Below are 20,451 nucleotides of genomic sequence, written 5' to 3'. Positions count from 1 at the left end.
TGTGCGTGCGGCACGCGCAAATACTCGTGTGTGCGTGTACGTACGCACGCACCCACCCGTCTCCACCCCGCTACCCGGCCGCGTGTATATGTGTATACTCAGTGGTGTACTTACGCGTACTTAGCGTATACTCACGCCCGATGCACAGATAACTTCGGTGCAGCGGTGGAGGAACGTGGAGAGGCGCGGTGAACACCGAAGTGTTCGAAAATCGCTTTGCTTTACGAGCGTTTACACGAGCAACCGTGCCGCCATGGAGAGCCGGAGAATAAGAGAGAAAGAGAGATCTCCACACGCATTTACACGCGCAACGACCCGCTGCATTCTCCCTCCGTTGTATCCTTTCTTCCCTACTCTCTCGCGAGATCGAGCGAATCTCGACGTCGATCAGCCGCGCGATCGAGCGAGCCGACGTTGTCGCGCGAAAAGGGAGAAAGCGTTGAAATCGCGAGAAAAATCCCGGGCATTCGGACGTTTTAATTGTTATGCGATGCCGATAAAATATAGTAAAATGTTAGCCGGTTAACAATCATAGACGTTACAAAACGCGGTGCAAACGCGGGGTTAATTCGAGAACGGTTCGTAAATTCAGCGCTGCCCGTGTTGGCTAACAAGTGCACGCAGCCGATTCAAAGCAGACGATCGTGGATTAGATCGGCGATAAACTCGAAAGATCTCAGCCGCGTTGATTAGTTTTCGCAAGCGTGTTAGATTGAATTACAATCAAGACATATTTTCATCCCGCTAATTGTACTACTTATACAATATTTGTGCCAATTATATTTATGTAAACAATTGCTTGCACCAAGTGTATATTCACTATATTATATTGAACATATTATCATTATATTGTGATCGATGTTAAGATATTTAATTGCAAGCACCTATGACATACCGCTTATGAAGTGGGCTTGCGACAGCGCGATTTAAGATAAGCGTCTGTAAATGGAACTAAATTAAATTTGTTTATCCAATTGGGGGGCATGCACCGGATCGGTACGCCGGGCGTGAAGAAAGTTTGCACGAATTCGTCCGTTTGGAAACCAGATAGACCTTGCGATATGGGCGCGAAGCAAGACAGAAATTCGATATAACACGATCGTCGTGCATGCCGCCGGTCGTTATCGATTGCCGGGGCATTTTGCAAGTAACGCCCATCGCGCTGCGATAAATTTTCGCGGGCACGTATGTCTGCGAATCACGTGATTGCATGCGGCGCTCGCCCGCTGAAAAAGAAGAAACTCGGGCCGCGCTGTAAACGCGATTGCGCGATACCGCGATAAGTTTTACATCGCCATCGTCTGCATCGCGATGCCCTGACGATTCGCCCGAAGATACGCCGGACTATACTTTATCTCGTATCGCGCGGCGTATATCAGCGGATCGAGTGACGCAGGTGAGTTTTAGCGGAGGAAAAATAGAGCGCACTCCGTAATGCGGTTGCGAGATCTGCTCGGTGGTAGTGTCTCAATAAATATCGCACGGCCAAGCTCGTATCAATTATTATGATTCCCGGTCGACTGCAACGGAAATATTGTGAATTACGACGCGTGTTATTTATGTACACGTATATTACGCGGCTTTACCGGTTACCGAAGTGTGATCAACACTGTCACGTTGGCTGTGGTATTTCCAAGTTCTCGAATTAAATAATGTAGTCGAGCGCCAAAGGCAGAACCGGGGCGGCCACGAACTGTGCCCTAACGTCTATTTAATTGTCGTCGAATGGAATAATGGGATTGTCTAATTATCGTCTATAACATCTATAGTGGAAAAAATATCTTCATGTTTGCAAGTTGGTGTTGATATTTGATGAAACGTAAACGTTTCTTCCATCGTTCCCCTCGGAAGATGCAATCGGGAAAAGCACATATTGAGACATAAACAGCGAAGCGCGCGGAGGAAGCGGCGGCACTAAGCTTTTGCAAATCGCACGGCGCATGGGACTTATCTCAGGCTAACTCATAAAATTGCGAGACGGCACTCGCTCGGTGGCAAGGTGGTCTCAGCGAAATGTTCATCGACCTCGGCCAGGAACTATCGCCGCGACAATCTGCCGGCAAGTCTATTCGTGCGTTGTCACGATATTATTAGAATCTACAGAATTATTCGAGTCTTGATATGCTCGAATTAGTGACGCCGAATGATAATCGATGAGTTCCACCTACATCAGTTATTAATTTGATTTTCAGACGATTGCATTTTTAACAACCGGCAAATTTCCCACAAGATAATCAACTCGGTAATCAAAATTTTCTGAACGTACAGCGTTATAATTAGCCCGCAATCGGTATTCGTTATATCTAACAGTGGTTTCAATTCCGGGTATTCAAATACCCGGACATTATCTGAGTACTAATATTTAAGTATTGGGTCAATCGAAGAATTTAGTTCGATTTTCTGTCTTCCCGGATGGTAAATCGGCCACTCTCTACGATGGAGGTACATGAATGCCGCCAGAACGTTGGCGAAGGATCGCAGACAACGAGGGCGATTATTTGATTGATGACTAATTTGTTTCCATTGAACGCAATAAAGCGAAATTTGCCTAAAAAATTGAATCAAGCTTTTCGATTGACTCTGTACTAGCGGGGTGTCGGTCGGGGTTTCCGATCAGAAAAATTCCGGAGCACACGTGCAAGCACGCACAAATGCTGTATAGATTTCCCACGTGTCAGCATGTTGCTTGCATTCGCTAACAGCGGACGGTTAATCCAGCCTCGGTGCACCACGGCGGCCAGTGGTTTCCATGAATGAGTACCCGCGGTGCAACTTTCCCCTCCATTCCGGGACACTTGGGTGTAAAACATTTGCGATCGCCGGGCGTACCTTTCAACGGCATCGAGCGCGAATCTTCCTGCCGATCGAGAGCGAGAGCATCGACCGATTTCGTAGGTACGGTTTTAATGTGATCACGCTTGCGATACGGCCCTAAAGTGGTGACGCAACGGGCGAACGGGACCCCAATAGGTCGAGATGAGAGCCATTGTATGGCAATCTTATAATTTAGACAATCACCGATCAATTGAATGGGCCTTTACTACTGCTATACATGCAGCGGCCGTACACCGGCGAGAGTGAATGATGAATGAATGAAGGGACAAGACCGAATGAATGGACAGATAGTTGGCTCCGCTTAAACGTTCGTAAATAACCGGCCGCTTCATTCAATTACTTTCAATCGCTTCGAGCCAATAGATATAATTTAGAAAAAAAGGGAGCCCTGCGAGCGCGCCTTACCGCTATGCACTTGTTCGCTGCGATATCGAACACGGTGCGACGAGAACGGAACGGAGAGCGTCGAAGTCGCGGCTCGGCACTTATAACTGTGAAAAGTTCGCCGTGTAAATCGAGGAGGGTGCGATAAAAAAATTTCATCCCCGTATAGCTTGTCTCATAATCCGCATGAAAATTGCACACAGGAAATTCCACTCTGTACCCGGGGCGATTTTCCATCGAAACATTCGCTAACCGTGTATAATCAACGGCAATGATTTTTGCAATTAATCTGTGTTCACGGCTTAAATGTGTTGCCAGAGCTACGGCCGGTCATTTCGGACCGTAATGGAGCCGCGGTCAAAAAGAAAGGTAACTCGCTCGAGAGGACATTTCGCTACGTGCACGCGCGCTAATCCTTGGAAACAGGCTTAATTACAGTCGCGTCTGAAACAGGATAATGGGCTGGCCGCGTATATGGCTGTCTCGTGTCCGGCTAACTAGCGTCAGCTCGCCAAATCGGTTTATCGTTCAGCGAAAAGTTCCTTCAATTCTAACTGACTCCGTCTGTTCGCGATAGCCCTACCGAAGTTCTCTACATTAGGCACTTGCGTATTACACCTGCAACGGCACAAGTCTGATGTCGTGCCATCTTGCGGCCATTAATTAACATTCTCTCCCCCGTCGCTCTCGAAAGTACATTATACGACTACGAGAATTGATTTAACTTTAATCCAGCAGACAGTCATATTTGTTAACTTTGCAGATCCCCCTTGTTATTTCCTCTGTACATAATGCATCGTCCGATGTATCGTCAAAAATATTAATCGAATGTAAGAAAAAGACGAAACGTCTACGTGAGCAAAACGTGATCAGAAAGAGCACGAGCTCGGAAGCAAAATAACAGCGACGATATTTTATTAACGAGTTTCGTTATGCATCCGGTATTCGATAAAAGAGAATTTGTTGTTTAGTGTGATTATCTTACAAGATAAATATTAATATAGTCAAGATATTTTTTTAACAAAAGATATGAGAATTCACTAAGTTTAACTTCGTTAAACAGAGTCACCGGAACGTATCGGACTAAAAGAAACGACTATTACCGCGATAATAATGTTTCGATGGTGATTTTCTTAGAAGATCGATATTAATATATTTTCCAGATATTTTTGTCAATGAAAATTATGAAAAGTTATTGGGCAAATTTACTAGGAGACATTGTACGCAGAGGAAACAATTTCTTTGTGTATAATAAAAATTTTTTAATTGAAACGAATTTGTTTTTTGGAACAGAGCAAACGGACGAATGTTTAATTCAACAAACAGAATTGTTTAGTTTCTCAAACAATAAATATCTTCACGTCAAATAACATATTTCTTTTGTATTTTCATCGAAACATTACAATGGTTGTCGCAAGCGATGAATCATTTGAAAGAAATAACATCATGTTAGAAAAACATTAAAGAACTTCTTTTCGTTTCAATGGAAAGCAATATCTAATATATAACAAAATAAATTTTGTTATTAAAACGAAATATCATTTCCTCCAAAAACACCGGTTTTCTCTATCAAACAACATAATTTACTCCGGCGAAACAGCAACATTTTCAAACAAAACGATATTTGATATTAAATTATTATAATAATATATATTGTTATATTGTTCATACGTTCGACAAACCCAAGTCAAACAAACATGTATATATTAAAATCCAAAGAAATCTTTCTCTCGGCGTGCATGGCCGAAAGAGACGATTATTATTGCAACAGTTAATACTCCCGTCGTTTAATTTCTTTCTTAGAAGATCGACACTAACGTATATGCCAGATATTTTTTAAATGAAAATTACGAAAAATCACCGAGCAAAATTGCCGAGAGGCATTGTACCGGACCGGGAGAGGCTATTACCGCAACAATAATGCGCCGTCGTTAATACTTTTCTGGCGTGCGGGTGCTTGCCCACTGGTTGTCTCGATTACACGTTAGACATTGCACATCAGCAAGCACGTGCGCTCGCGCGCGTACCGCAAGTGCAAGTGCACACGCGGTGTGTATTGCATGTACGCGCCGCATCCGTGTAATCTACCGAGCCACCGTCGTCTCCGCCTCCACCGGCGTCTCTGCCGGCGGCGGCGGCGGCGTCGCGGCTTCGTTATCGAGAAGCGAAGGAAATCTGGAAACGCGAAACCGAAAGCCGTCCCGCGGCGCGCGTCGTGTCGACTTAATGGACGCCGATTGGTAGAGATGGCCTTAGCTTTCATACGACCGCGAGACTCGCCACCACGTCACATCCGGATGAATTTACATGCGTAAAACGAGACGGCCGCAGCGAACCGCGCCGGGGCCCCGATTGTCGATAGCGGGTTTCCTTTTCCACCGATGACCGGATCCAGCTCGTGATCCTGCGCTGGACGGAGGATCAAATCGACCTCGATGATTAGCAGCCCGTGATGACCCCCACCACCGTTCGCGCCGATGTGCGTGTGCGATGATACACCGTGTAATGTTCGACAGGAGGATCGACTGTTTCGCCGAGACGCACGGTGGAAATCGTCGCCTGTCAAAATCGCATGGATTTTTCACTAATGTAAGATGAGACACCGTGTTTCGATATTGCCACGTTCCACACGCTTCCCCGTCACGCGTGGGACGAGCGACGGGTAGTTGTCGACCCTGTTTTATTTTTGCTTCATACGATAATTCGATGTGCGATAGCCTCATCTACTCGATGTCAATACTCGACCATAAATCCACCCTACCAGTCTCGCTGATCAAACAATTGAATGATATCTGTATTCCCGGATAGCCGGGTACTCATATTCATAGTTAATATCCGGACATCCAAACGGGTATTGTGATATTTTACTCAAATTAAGTAAATATTATTTGAATTTAGCACTTTTTCATTACATTCATGTGATATATTTTTCCTTGATCCGAGTGAAATTTACTTCATCCAAGTAAACACTCGGCTCGTAAGTATCGAAGTCATTATTTATTCGAACAGTAGCACTTCTTTTCCTTCAGTGTATAATAATATCTAAATATGAAGTATCTCCAAATTATTCGGGTATTCGAAATTGACATCATTGCTTCCTATTCTGACATGCGATGTCACTAATTATTCTCACGCTCCGAATATGATACAAATCACGTTATTTCAATAAACGTATACGCACGACGTTTGCGTTCCTACCAATCATCTGAGAATGAATCATCAATTAGTAATATTCCATTTGAAAGACATTTTTATCCTTGGATATCCTCGGTTAATGTCGATAGCACTTCGCACATTTGATTCCTTTCGATCGCGGTTCTGAATATGGTTCAATTACAGGAAATCAATTGCGAATATTTGCCTGCGAATGTCGCGACAATGTTGTGAAGAGCGAATCGCACGACTCGAACAGTGCCGACCAGCTGCCGTTGGCGCGCTATCAGAGGCGAGAGGAAAGCTGGGTGTTTGCCCGCGACCAACTTCCGGCTGCTTATCAAATGTTCTTCCGTTCGACCGTCCGTTTCGGGAATTCAATTGTGGACCCGCAATTACGCATTCTGCGAGGTTCAGTTATTTTACGCGATTTACCGCGCCCAAGTAAATAGACGATACAACGTTACGTGATTTGCGGTCAAATCGGCACCGTTCATTCGCGCAATATATGCCACAATTCTTAAACAAGTGTGATAAGTACTAATGCCCAGACACTAATGTTATTTTAAACTCCAAATAAGTTATGAAATATCACCTTATAGGAATTAGGACAAATTTTCCTATCGCAAGCAAAGAGTTTCCACCGCATATCGAACTCTCGTGCAGACACGTGTGTACGGAGAGATAGTCGGTTGAACGTGCGAATCTTCACTCGCCAGCGAAATAGTTTGCCAGCGTTAATTGATGACACGGTAACTATTCGTGGCTTAACGATTTTCAATACGCTCCATTTAATGAGCGACTGATCTATGAGATAACTGAGAAGTTTCTTGTCACCTTGCTGGTAAATTTGTTAAGCGGTGTGCGATCGCGCGATTATTACACATACGATTAATTAATTAACGACACGTGGAGTAGAAATAACGTGCAACGCAACGCAACGCGGCGCCACGCACGCTAATTAAACGTAATCGCGAGAAAAATAAAATGTAGGGTAATACTATGTTTCTTGTTAATTATACGGCACTTAGAAAAATGAATTAAGGGTTAAGGGCGTACGAGTGAAATGAGGTGGAAATATGGCATGTAACAGGTACGCTTGTTCCGCGAGGGCATGTATTCGTCTGTTACGGCAATCTCCCGTAAATTATGTTTCCCAGGTAATTGCTCGCTCGCTGAACTCTCCGAGTTAGCGAGCACCTCTCTCTCTCTCTCTCTCTCTTCCTCTCTTTCTCCTCTGGCCGTCTTATCCACCATCTTCCTCCCTCGTATCTCCACGTACGTCCGCGTCCACTTCGCACGTTTAATAATCATGTAAAGCAGCCCCGGTTATCTGTCTGCAGTAATTGCACATTGTCGAACGTAAATTCATGCGTGCATCGCGCGCCTGCGTCGGTAAGCAGACAATGTGAAGGCATCCAAGAACGCAGACGTGGTGCCACCTTCCTGTGACGCCCTCCGTCGTCGTTGCCATCGTGACGACGACGTCGAGAAGAAGGAATAAGACGTCGGACTTTTTTGGCGGTGATCGTAAATTCCACACGCGTAAATAAACCATCGGTGTTAGTCACCGCTCCTCTCCACGTGGACCCGTCTCGCTCATCGATCTTTTGATCCATTAAATCTCGAATTAGACTTTTGCCTTTTTCATACCGCCGCTCTCTGCTCCGTTCCACCGCGACCAGGCCCGGTTTGGTGTTCGAACGATTATCACCGAATTTTTCACGAGAAACAAGATTCATTCGATATCCGGGGAAAAAATAAGCGAGTATTCTGAAAATGTACCGACACGTTTCATTAATTTGCGAGACGTAATTAATTTCTAAGTATGAAATTAGATCTACAATCGGTAGGAGGCAAATTGAAACGAGATCAGAAAAATAAGGCACGTTAGGAATTGCATTTTGTTTATTGCGTCTTCAAGATTATTTGAACTTTGGTTAGTCTATCGAGCACTCGGTGAAAATCAGTGGGCCAGTCAACTCGCGGGCAGGATTATTGTTGTTGGGATATGAAACGGGGCACGTGGCGCGAAAAATTTGGCGAGGCGCGAAATCGAATCGGGCGAGTAAATTAGCCCGAGCGCAATGATCGCGTAGTTATTGCACCCTTAAATCAGATACGGCCGAATACGAGATATGTTTGCGGCCAAAGTTTATTTAGCCTCGCTTTACGGCTCACTCCGAATTCACTTAAGCCCGAATCGCTGCAGGAATCGCCGCGATGTCGTCCCATGCGATTCGGAATTTTGGAACCGCTCCAAGCGACCTTTGAATAGTTTTCGGATGCGGGGTGGAGCAGGATGGGAGAAAGAGAGAAAAGGAATAAAAGAGATCGGAGAGGGACAGAAAGAGAGAAAAAGTCATCGTCGATCGGACACCGCTGCGCAAAAAAAAATTTATGGTAACGATAAAATTTCGTTGGTTGTTCGCCCTGAGGACTCGAAAAAAGGGGGGACTGCGGGAGGTTAAAAAAAAAGTTTAGGAATACCACGATAATCAAAAATTGAGAAATTGCGAGAAATCGTTAATTATACGCGGGAAAAATAATTTTACTGGTTACAGCAAATTGTTAGTTACTACGGGGACAACAAGAAGATTTGTTACGGAAAAAATAATTTTGTCGTAGCAAAACCGTTGTTGTGGCAGCGATAAAATTTAGTTGACGCCAAATTATTTTGCTGTCTATACATCCAGCAGATAATAATAAGTCCTCTTAACAAATATTTTTGCTATCCGAACAAATCTTTTTGCTACCCGAGCAAAATGTTTTGCCTTATAATAGCCAACAATGCTGTGCCAGAAAAGTATTTTTCCCCGTGTATTTGATATTTCCCTCAGGCTAAAATAGGAGATAAAATAATCGCGCTTTATTATCGACGGAGATTATCGATACGATCAAATACCGTTGTGCCTCTAGACACGCACCGGACTTGTTTATTTCGTTTGGTCCACCGTTGTCTTATTCTCGTTTCGCTATTTTCGATGCGCGTCCCTGCTCTCACTCATGGCAATTCTTTCGACGCCGGAGGTCCCGAATGCGAAGCACAATAGCGACTGGCATTCGAAGCCGCTGTGCGCTTATTCGGAGCATCTTTACGAGCTAGAGTTTATTTTCTGTTGTAAGCAACGAGCAACAGGGACTACGATTAATCTGCATACTCGCGACGTACTCACGGTAATTTACGCGAGTATTCTTCAGAGTTTCAACTCGGCTACAAATGTATTTTCATAATCACGCGTAGCATTATGCATAAATAATAATGATAATGTGAGGCCTTCTCCATTTATATTTACAATCATTAATCGAGAAAGAGGAAGCATTACACTTATTATTTATTTACACGTAACGTGTATGTAGATATATTGATGTTAAACGTACTTTTTAACGTAGAGCGTGAAGAAGCGCGCGGTCCGATTCGGAATCTAAAGATTGTCTGCCAAACATTTCAGCTATCGTGTACTACAGGTCTCGCGACTCTCACGAAGGTTCGTAGTTCGCGACCCGCATATGTCCCATGGAGGTATGCGGTTCGCGTGCCTGGCGCATCTGTTGCACACGCGACGCACACAACTCGCAAGACACCACCTACCTACACGCGGACTTATGCATTATAGGGTGATACATTCGAACACATTGCAACCGATGTTTCGCATTCTAACATATATCTAAGTAATCATTGGGCAAATGACACTGCGATTTTTCCAGTCGTGAGATTAGCTCGCGTACAATACACGAAGCCGTGTAAATAACATTAATCGATCTTTCTAGTGCTGTCATGGAATTTTCGATGTCTCGGAAGATGGATCTCTCAGTTATTTTTCTCCCCTTTTCTTATTCGGCCGCGACACGCCATACAGTTCGCGAAACGAGCAGCGGCCAGACACGAAAGCGTTCGCAATTGCTGCCTAGTAGCGATCGTTCGACCGGGCAAGTTCCCATACTGAATCACGACCAACAGTTGTTGCTTAGTTTCGGCGCGAGCAGTTTAGGGACCACGCGCGTTGCGTCCCAAGGACCTCTTCGGAATCGAGGAAATGAGCGCGTGGGTGCATCACGCGAGTTGTGGGACGAGAGTTCGGGTCATAGGTCACGTGGGGTCGTGTATGTCGTGGTAATTAAGAGGTATCGCGCCGGCTAGTCGAAACGCCGATATAATACGCGGAATGAATGGGACAACACGTGCTATCTGCGTGTGTAACGTGAAGCGCGTGTGGATTGTTAATATGTTCTTAGATTTCATGCACGGAGCATCCTGATGTATCCTACGGATCTTATTTACAGGGATGCTTCGGGACGGTCAATGACGGCCTAATGACGTCGGTGAGACGGCTCGGTAAATATTTGTTCGAACTTTGAGACGGAAGGTCGTGTCGCCGATGCCTCGCATGGTAATACACTCTCTTAAGTTGAATCAATGAAAATGTCACTAATCAATGAAGTAATATTCCACCCGATAATCAGTGGGTAATTTTTAGTTTCGGAAACTCTTTCACTCAGCTCTTTCGTCTAATACTCGATTGATTTTGGCCAATGAAAGATTCATTGCAAATTATCCATTTTCTCTTATATAAGTAAGAATATTATTCTTAGAAGATTTTTAGTCTTTAATTGAATGTACATAATATGTTGCATCGGTACAAATTCAACTAAATCAATCAACTAAAAATCTTCGAAGAAGATTATAATATTCTTGCTTATACGTGAGAATATCTATCATTGACTTAAGATTGATTTTTTTCCGTGTATGGCAGGCAGACTCGAGAGCGATTTCGAGTCCCATCAGGATAAACATATTTTTCAAATACGATATAAATTAAATCCATTAAATGTAATTAAGAGTATTCCCAGCAAAATATTTGATATTAAAGGTGGGATTGACATAATAAAAAATAAGTAATAAATAATATCTCTTCTCACTGTCTTCTCACTACAATTTTTGCGAATGTTAGAGGATCTACGCTATTCGATAGTTCAATCATAATACGACGGCGAGCAACGTTCCTTTTTTTTTTTTAAATTGTAACGCGCAATTGATACATGAACAGGGCACCGAGAAATCGGCAACTCGCGAAGTAAGCGTTTATGCTCACTTTCACCGGCGGTTTATTATAGTTGATCGACAGAGAATGACGTTTCCAGGCCTTCGAGGAGCAGAACATATTCCGCTTCTCCGATTTCTTCTGCCTTCGTTACCTTCGCGATCGAGTGAAATGCAAATCCGATTGCGTGAAAAATTACACGTAAAACTGATCTTAACTAAGATAAGGGAAGGTATCACTCGACACCTCGTTATGTATGCATGAAATTCGTCCTTTGCCTTAATATCATCGATCTTTTATACGATGAGCGAGAAAATATTACAATTTACCGCGTAGCGCGGATCGTCACCGTGGCGGAAAATATATCATGCTGCTAGACGCACAGAAACATACAAAGTCCTCGCGCATGGCATGCGTATGACCACGTCGTTTGGTCCGTCATCGCGGCCTAATCGAATAAATTATCGACGGGGAAATAATTTAACTGCCAATACTGCCTACGTGAGCCGTTATCGCGCGGGCATTCGCGATACTCCCTCGCGTGGCATCTCACCCGGTAGTTAGTGGGTGCTCGGCGTACGAGTATCTCTCGCGATGCGTGTATTTGGATATTTTTAGAGTGTGGGTGAATCACTGTTTGGCCGAGGCAGCCAAGCTCACCGACTCCGGCTCCGACAGCTAAATCACCGATTTCAGAAATAACGACCGCGTAAATTAATAACCCCCTTGGTTCCCGCTCCCGTTACCCTCCCTCCCTCGCGACAGTGAACCAGCTGCTTCGCCGATAGATGCGTCGCAAGAAACCTTTGTTATTATTATTGCCGAGCCTTATCTCACGCTACTAAACTTTGCTTTATATCACTGATCAAAACCGCCGCGACGACGTGTCTTGTTCTTTCCGATGAGGTATTCGCGGCTGTCTAGACTCCTCGCATTCACGCCGCGGAATTCCTCGTTGATGTCTACACGCGTGTAGCTTCGCCCGGCCACATTATGACTCGCATTCCTATTCACATGAGATTGTTATCTCCATATCCATCGGTGCGTCTTCGATACAGTTGTAACGCAGGCAGAACTTGGAATAAGGAAACTACGTATCTTCTTTTGCTCTCACAATCAATCACCTGACCGCGCTATCTTTATCCTTCTTGACACGCGAGACATAACATGCACAACGGTATCTAAATGCACATTCTTTGTAGAAGTTACAGTAATAACAGATTTTTAATATAATAAAGTTCATCTTCCAGCTATTCTTATCGTCTTGATGAACAACGATAAATTCTATTGATAAAATCCATGTTTCGCAGCGTCACATGTTAAATGACATTTTATGTGATAATTAATGTGCGTTGAAATGTTCTTGCTATTTCAAATGCGCTCGAGGATCGGCGAGGGTTGTCGAAGGACGAGTGCGGAGACGGTCACGGAACAACGCCGTCTGCGTGCGCTACGTCGTTCGTTACGTATTTTAATAAAGGCAAGTAGGCGAATAGCAAGTGTATATGCGACTGCCTGCACCTGCGCTCAGCGCCTAACCGACCACGTTGCTTACTAGCAGCTCGTAAAACGGGTGAACCTCGGTCTAGTACGTAGGTCTAGACCAGGCCTGGACTAGACCAACGAGACGACGCATCCGAAATAAGCCTCTGTATTCTATTTCGAGGCTGACACGCCGCGCGATACAGCACTTCGGTGTCCGTATAACACGCTAATAATTCCTTCGTCGACCCCTCTCTCTCTCTCTCTTTCTCTCTTTGTCTCTTCCTTTCGCTCTCGCCCTCCTTTTGTGTGCAAGCCACTGTCATAACGCGCCCTTCGTAAACGTGTCAGTGTTTAAAGTCTCGTTGAACTTCTCTTTTCCATTCGTGCGGCCCGCATTTGTTTTATCGATTCGATGTATTTTTAAGAAATTTGGCGCAACGGCTTATCGATTCCATATTTCTTATGTTCCATAACCGATATATATGCCAAATATCGGTAATTTCTTAGGGAATGACAGTTCAGGTGAATTTAATAAAAATTGGAGAATTATATATATGAGAGAGTTGTATCAATAATAAATGTACGTAGAGATTATATGTAAGAATAGTATCAGCGTCATCGAAAACTATATACTTATGGCTTTCTTTCTGAAAATTGATACTAAATCGATAAATGGAATGTGTGGTGAATATAGTTTTGAATATTTAAATAACTATAGAGAGAAGTCGAACTTTTCTTCCTCTTTGCTGCCCTCTTTCCTCCCTCTTCTTCCTCTCAACCCCAATACCTGGATACTTGAATAACCTGAGAAACTCAAATATCATCGACCGAGACACCGAGTACTTGAATACTCGCGTAGCCGGATATCCAGGTAATATCCAACACTAAACATACAGGTAGCTGAGAATCTAGATAACACCCAAAAAACGCAGATAATTTGAAAATATCCAAGATACACGAATAACACTCAAATACGCTTGTATCTGAATATACAGGTAACCAAGTATTTGAATAGTACTTGAAAAAGGATACCCGAGCAATACCTGACGTACCTAAGTATCTAATAAACCCAAAATACCAGTATTCGACTATCGAGATATCTAATATTCAAAATATCTAGAAATGCCAAATATTATCCGAGATATCCACGTATCAGGATTTCAGTATCTAAAAGACTCTAATCCCTATTATTATTCGCAAGGATATTCGTTAGGGTATTCGGAGCACTACAATTTATGTTCCCTAATATAGAAATACTCATGTTGCACTGATAGCATTATTCGTGGCCCCAGGCTTAGTACATGTTAAAACGGTTTGTGTGCAACGAATTGTTATACGATCGTCATATCTGTATGAGCAAGAAAAAGTGTTGGCGTGAAACTCTTTCGTCCTTTGACATCTGGCTGGTATAGTTTGCCTCTCCTTTCTCTCATTCAGCCGTCGCACATCTAGCTCTCTCCATCTTGTTCTAACTCGCTCGCTTGCGTGTTCTCTCGCACCCACTCACGTCCGCGTGACTCACATCGTGGCGTGCGACGCACCTCGATAAGTGTCGCCGTCTCTTGGGGATTTCGGGAACCTCGTTGGGGATTCCCCTACCGCCGTGCCGCGCGAGCCGCGAAACGCTTCCAGAGGTGGGGATGCCCTATCCCAGTGGTGGTGGACCGTAGTGGAGGGGAAGGTAGAGTAAGCTACGGCAAAACTTTTGTCCATTCACGGCCGACACGCTCCTAATTGGGAGTACGCTCCGAGGTCTCGTTCCACGCGCACGGGTGCTGCGTGAACGTGCTGGACCGGACCGGAATTAATACTTAGGAATCGTATCTCTTTCTTTTTCTCATGCTCACGATCGAGATAGATAGGACGTGCGGATCTTTCATCATTAAATCTCGCGACTGCGACGGTATTGGCCTATTTGCCCTAGGACAAAATTACCTGGCAATTGTTTCGTTTAAAAGCAAACATGATGAAAGCATCAGGATTGACGGAAATTGAATTTTTTTTGGCGGCAAATATACGAATTCATATACATGTATATGCGTATATAGTCGGTAACGGAAAGTTTGCAATACTTTTCAATTTGATGAGTCTCAAAGGAGATCAAAATTGCGTGATTGTTCTCACGATTTTCCTCCGTTCCAAAACACATCGAAAAAAAAAAAAAAATGCGTTACAACCTTTTTCGCCACCAATTACATGCGAAAATCGTCCTGCGTAGAAGTGCCCTCTATACTATATCTATGTGTATTATTTGTAAGCATTCATGCATGCTTATCTAAAGGAAGTTATATTCGCTACGTACACATTCGCACACGTCAATGCAATTTCCGTTTGGTGAACAGAAAGTTTGATCACTAGAATTGAATGCGGTGCTTTTTTCAATCATGGTCTTGGAAGTTGTTATTTCGTTTTAAAATTGGAGACATTGTTGTAGCGATTTTTTTTACAGAAATTTTTTTTTATAGAAACAGAATGTGGATTTGCGACGACCTAACTTTTCGGAACATTGCACACCATAGCTCGATTCGATCGTGGTGCAGAAATTGTAATTTGACAGATATCAATTTTACGATTTTATGGCGCAATACAATGACTCACGCATCTTTTCTACTTAACGGTAAACATTATTATTTTCTTGATGATAAATTGTATGTTAATCATCGGCGTGTACCGCTGCAGTATTCAAAATATACTTTCTTATGCGATATATAACCATCTCCAATGTTATGTTGCGATAAAAACATTCCTCGTTTTAATTTCACTAAGGAATTTACGTGATGACTAATTTCCAAAGATTGATTTACATCATCATGTGATGGTTTACGTGTTTAGAAAGAAGCCTTGTAATTTACAAGTAGACAGCAAGTTTTGTAATTAAAAAGACGTATTACGTTTTCAACGAAATAAATGTCTAGATATATACAGCGCGTAATATAATTTTTCAGTATATAAGTGAGAGAAAATCAGAAGTTATTGTCATGTTGTTATGATAAGCTAAAATGACTCACTGTAACTTACATTATTTTAGTAAAATTTCTCAAATATAATATTTGTGCTATATGCAAATGAATCAAATGGTTTTTTTCACACAATCATTTTCTTTTGATTTTACCTTTAAATAGCTACTGATCCGTAGTAATAAAGAATATTTTTGTCGCTCGAATGATGGGCAAGATTGACGAAACGTCAACGTCGAAAGTCAAAATGACGATGTCGAGAAATGTACTATGTTAACGAGCTGGAAGACTCACTCGATTGTCGTACGCAGCGCGCGAGTCAGAAAATTGCACTGCAATCTTCTGCGCATCGCCAGACCAAGCAATATACTTTATGTCATTGCGCGTTTTGTCATGCGAATATCTTATGAGTTTAACGTATAATAAACTATTCACACTTAGCAGAAAAAATGACAAGTAATACTTAAAATTGATATTTTTATTCCCGTGATAAATATACTTTGATTCTTTGTAACTGATTTTCGGTTTCAATTTAACGTTATCTTCCAAGTAGCGTTACTTCTATCAAATTTCATCTCAGGTGTTAATGACGATTAATCTCAATGAGAGTACATTTTGTATTTGTGTCAACATTTCTGTTAAATTTTTAACATATTCGTGTGTTAATTTAACATATTGTGTTATCTCAACATTTTATGTTGTGTCGATATTCAATATGTATAAGTGTTAACACATTTTATACTTCAATGTCAATTAATGTATTAATTTTGGACACGATACTTTGTGTTACTTTTCAACATATATATCGTGCGCTAAATTAAACACAAAAATTTCAGTAAACCATTTCGGGCATGTGAAATTTAACAGAAACATTTTTACTGTATATCTGAAATATATTCTAAAATATATTCTAAATATTTCAGGAAAAATATTACTTCGCAATGTCCACGCTATTAGTATTTAAGATGTATACGGAGATTTAACCTAAAGCAACTTCCGATTTTCGAGGTTAGAGAGTGGCGTGCCTACGTCATTAGTTCGTCATTAGTTAAGCCTAATCAATAGACATAATTATGAAACTATGCGCTATTAATAGTTTCGGGTTGCACAGGTCATAATCTCGTGGTGAAGGACGGTGCGGCACTAGTTCGCGCGTTATTAAGCGGGTGTATTTTATAGGAAACCGGTAGTTGGGCAATAACGAGCGAGGGTTGCCAACGTTTGATTATGGTCTCTTAACATTATTACGCGCTAAAAGGGAATAACTGATAAAATACACCGCATTGCGTCGTCTAGGCAATATTAGGCCAGTTCGCGAAACTTTTACGTTTGTCAATGTTGACACAGATAATAATTGGCTTGCGTTTTACCTCATTATTTATTAGCAAATGATTATAAGATTGAAAAATATGATAAGATTACAGAAGAAGAAGAGCACGCGTATGCGTATTTATTTTTTAATAAAATATATAACGATCAGCGGATTTCATGTTTTTAACGTAAAGCAAATAAAACCACGTCGGGAAACTAACTAGGAACGTTTTAAAAACTGTGATAATTTTATTGTGTGATAATTCTAATTGTGATAACTCTCTCGAATAAATTTCGTGGAAAAATGTTCGATAAAGTATCGAATACGTCGCGGAACTCGTCGTTCATTCACATCTGTCTGATTATTCCCCTTTTCGTTCCGCGGTCGACTTCCTCTAATCAAAGGATGCGATGAACGTCTGCATTTCCTGCGTCCAGTCATTAACATTGGTACGTTTTGGTGGGGCTTTATCGTTTATCAGCGAGCGACAACCCCCTTCTATGTCGGCCACTTTGCCACAAGTCGGCCGCGCCATCCCCAAATCGCTAAACTATCCTCCAAACACCAAGTACCGCACTAGGGAAACTTCGATGTTAGCCACCCTCACACCTTCGCCGTTCGACCCTAGAATCGGCCGAGTGGCCGAGAATCTGACCAACGAGCAATTACGGACGAGGTGCCGAAAGATTTTGCGGTATGGAAGATTTACCACCAACGGACAGCCTGAAATTATTTACGGAGCTAACTGACGAGTAATTCTATTTTCGAGCCGCCCGAGACGCGGCGTTTGATAGTGACATTTGACAAAACGCTTCAAACATACAAATTATCTTAATGAGCAAGCGACTTATAAATCATAGCGCGCAGTGTAGTGACAGCTGTAGATTCGTCAACCACAGACATGCTAAATCTTTTTTAATTTCTTCTCATTTCGCCTCGGCGAAACGGCAGATTGTTCTTTTTTTTTTCTCTCACTAATGGTCAACGATACAAATAGTTCCAATGACGGGTCTTACAGCAAACGACCGATCCAATCGTAATGGATATCAGTGGCTTGCGTTATCCATCAATATTGTCGGAGAAGTGTGGCGAATCGTATTATTTAATTTTTTCGTATTAACCGTTCTCTCTCTGCACATGCCGGTTCGTCAACATTTATCGAAACACATGACTTCGTACGCTACGCTCTTAAAGCGCGAGTTATAATTAAACTGCTCCGATGCTCGCCTGTCAATTAAATCCGTATGCTTTCTCTAAGGATCACACTGTCAGTGATGTGACAGGTGATATGCTTTTATTTATCGGCAAGTAAATTTCGCGAAAATTTCACGTAGAATCGCGACAGTTTCTGGGGTAGTCCGATATACGGTGATCAATAATAAGAAATATATACGATTTTGAGGTAGATGCGAGATACGGTAGATAAATATTAGTAATCTCGGAGACGTTTGGTTACGTTCCTTCTCTCTCTCTCTTTCTCTAAATTTGTCGGAATGAATGAAGTATTAATACGTCCTGCCGCTGTCTAATACTATGTATTAAAATTTAGTTTTGTCTCCTCCCTCCCTCCTCTCTTTCTCTCTCTCTCTCTCTCTTTCTATTCCGACCAGCAACATATTCTCGCTTATGCTTCGAAATATTGCTCTTCCGATGAACCGCGGGCACAACAATCTCTCACTCCCTTTCGCACCGTGTCTTTCCGCTGCCGATAAGAATATCCGCGCAAATTTCAGATGTGTCAAAAGAAATGCAAAATTTACGAGTTGCTCTTTAACCGAAGTAAGATTATTATGGTACGTCACATATAAGTCAATCCTAGCCGGGTACTTTCCGACAGACGCTTTGAGAGTTATCGTTTCCCGAAACGAATACGAGAATACCGGACATCTTTGACCGTTCGTCTCTTCGATTCAACACGCCCGATATATACAATCACGATAACTTTATAGACGTACTCGTAATTTTGCGCGTGTAATTGCGATCATCGAAGGTACGTTACCGGTGTGACCGGTAGCTCCAGCATATCGTGGTGACATTTCTAGCGCGGTATCGGCGCACATTTAACGAGAAAGCGTAAGGCCTTCTGGTTTTAAAATACGCGTATTTTCCTTTCAAATTACGGTACAGCGTCCCGTGCTCGCGTCGCGTAAACACTGGTGGCGGGTATCGAGTGACTGGGTTACCCGCATCGAGTAGATTTTCTGATTTAAACGTTTCTACCAGCGGCGAACGCGTAACACGGTCGAACCCTCCGGCAACCCTCCGGGATTATCTCACCCCACGCCAATGCCGAGCGGCCCACTTCCGGATATACGCCGCACACTCACGAAGCCTTCCTCGATACCGAATACACCCAATCGACACAATCGCTATCACTTCGCTCTCGCGTGATCGAAAACTACCCGGTGTTCGGCCTATCCGCACTAATCCTCGTCGCACGCAGTCGCGACGAGAGGGACTTGCGGATTTTTCCCTACGCTCGCACTGCATCGGCAACACCAAACTCTCCGGCGGAGACTTCCTCACTCAAACGCGAAGACCGAATACCACTTTAGTCTTGCACGGCGCGACAAGGCTTACCCTATTCGCCCACCCCTCCCCGTCCGCACTAATCAACAGCACCAAACTCCCCTCGGCAGTTACCGAACGCGTAGTGTCGTACACTTACCTGTTGCCAGAACTGGGCGAGCAGGTATATGCGCTCCTTCTTGAAGAGCCAGTCCATGGACTGCATGGCCTGTATATCCAGCGAGTTGGCCTCCGCGGAGGCCTGCATGCTGGCCAATGCCGCTGAGTTCAGACTCGCTAGGATGGGCTGCTGGAGCGCCGCTGTCACGACAGAGGTGTTACTACCGGCTACCAGATTGGCGTGGTACAAGGCCGGCGCATCCTCCGAACCAGCAGTAGCCAGTAGTTGGGCCCCGATCGGCGCAGAAGGCCCTTGGAGCCCCAGTGACGAAGCCACTTTGACGGCTTCGAGCTTCTCCGGCGGGCCCAAAACTGCTCTTCCTCGTTTGGCGCCTCCGCCGCCGCCTCCTCCTCCGCCTCCGTTGCCGGTCGCGATCGGGGAACACGTTTTAGGCGGCGGTTCCGTCGGTACCGTCTTTCACCGGCAGTCCACGACGCAGCGCGGCGCGCGTCCGCTCGACAGCTTGCACTTTCGTGTTTGTTATTGCCTCGCGATCAACATCGCCGGGCTGACACTCCGTCGTGGCACCGCGCACACTTGACTTTCATGAGTTTCCCTCTCGAATGCTTTCTCCGGCCGCGCTCTGCGTGCACC

General features: G+C 43.6%; 1 protein-coding gene across 4 annotated transcripts in view; it reads right to left on the bottom strand.

Annotated features, from left to right (window-relative positions):
- The window catches only part of LOC106747531 (homeobox protein cut), a 133,102-nt gene extending 113,138 nt beyond the window's left edge, over positions 1-19,964 (bottom strand). For all 4 annotated transcript variants that reach the window (XM_014625138.1, XM_014625140.1, XM_014625142.1 and 1 more), the window contains exon 1: positions 19,837-19,964. In XM_014625138.1, coding sequence (XP_014480624.1) covers positions 19,837-19,944 — 108 coding nt within the window. In that variant the 5' untranslated portion in view covers positions 19,945-19,964. The remainder of the gene's footprint in view (positions 1-19,836) is intronic.
- Between the last annotated feature and the right edge of the window lie 487 nt (positions 19,965-20,451).

The sequence above is a fragment of the Dinoponera quadriceps genome, unplaced genomic scaffold (genome assembly GCF_001313825.1).
Source record: "Dinoponera quadriceps isolate SergipeBrazil2010 unplaced genomic scaffold, ASM131382v1 scaffold2159, whole genome shotgun sequence".
NCBI lineage: Eukaryota > Metazoa > Arthropoda > Insecta > Hymenoptera > Formicidae > Dinoponera > Dinoponera quadriceps.
This window is presented reverse-complemented; position numbering and strand designations above follow the sequence as displayed.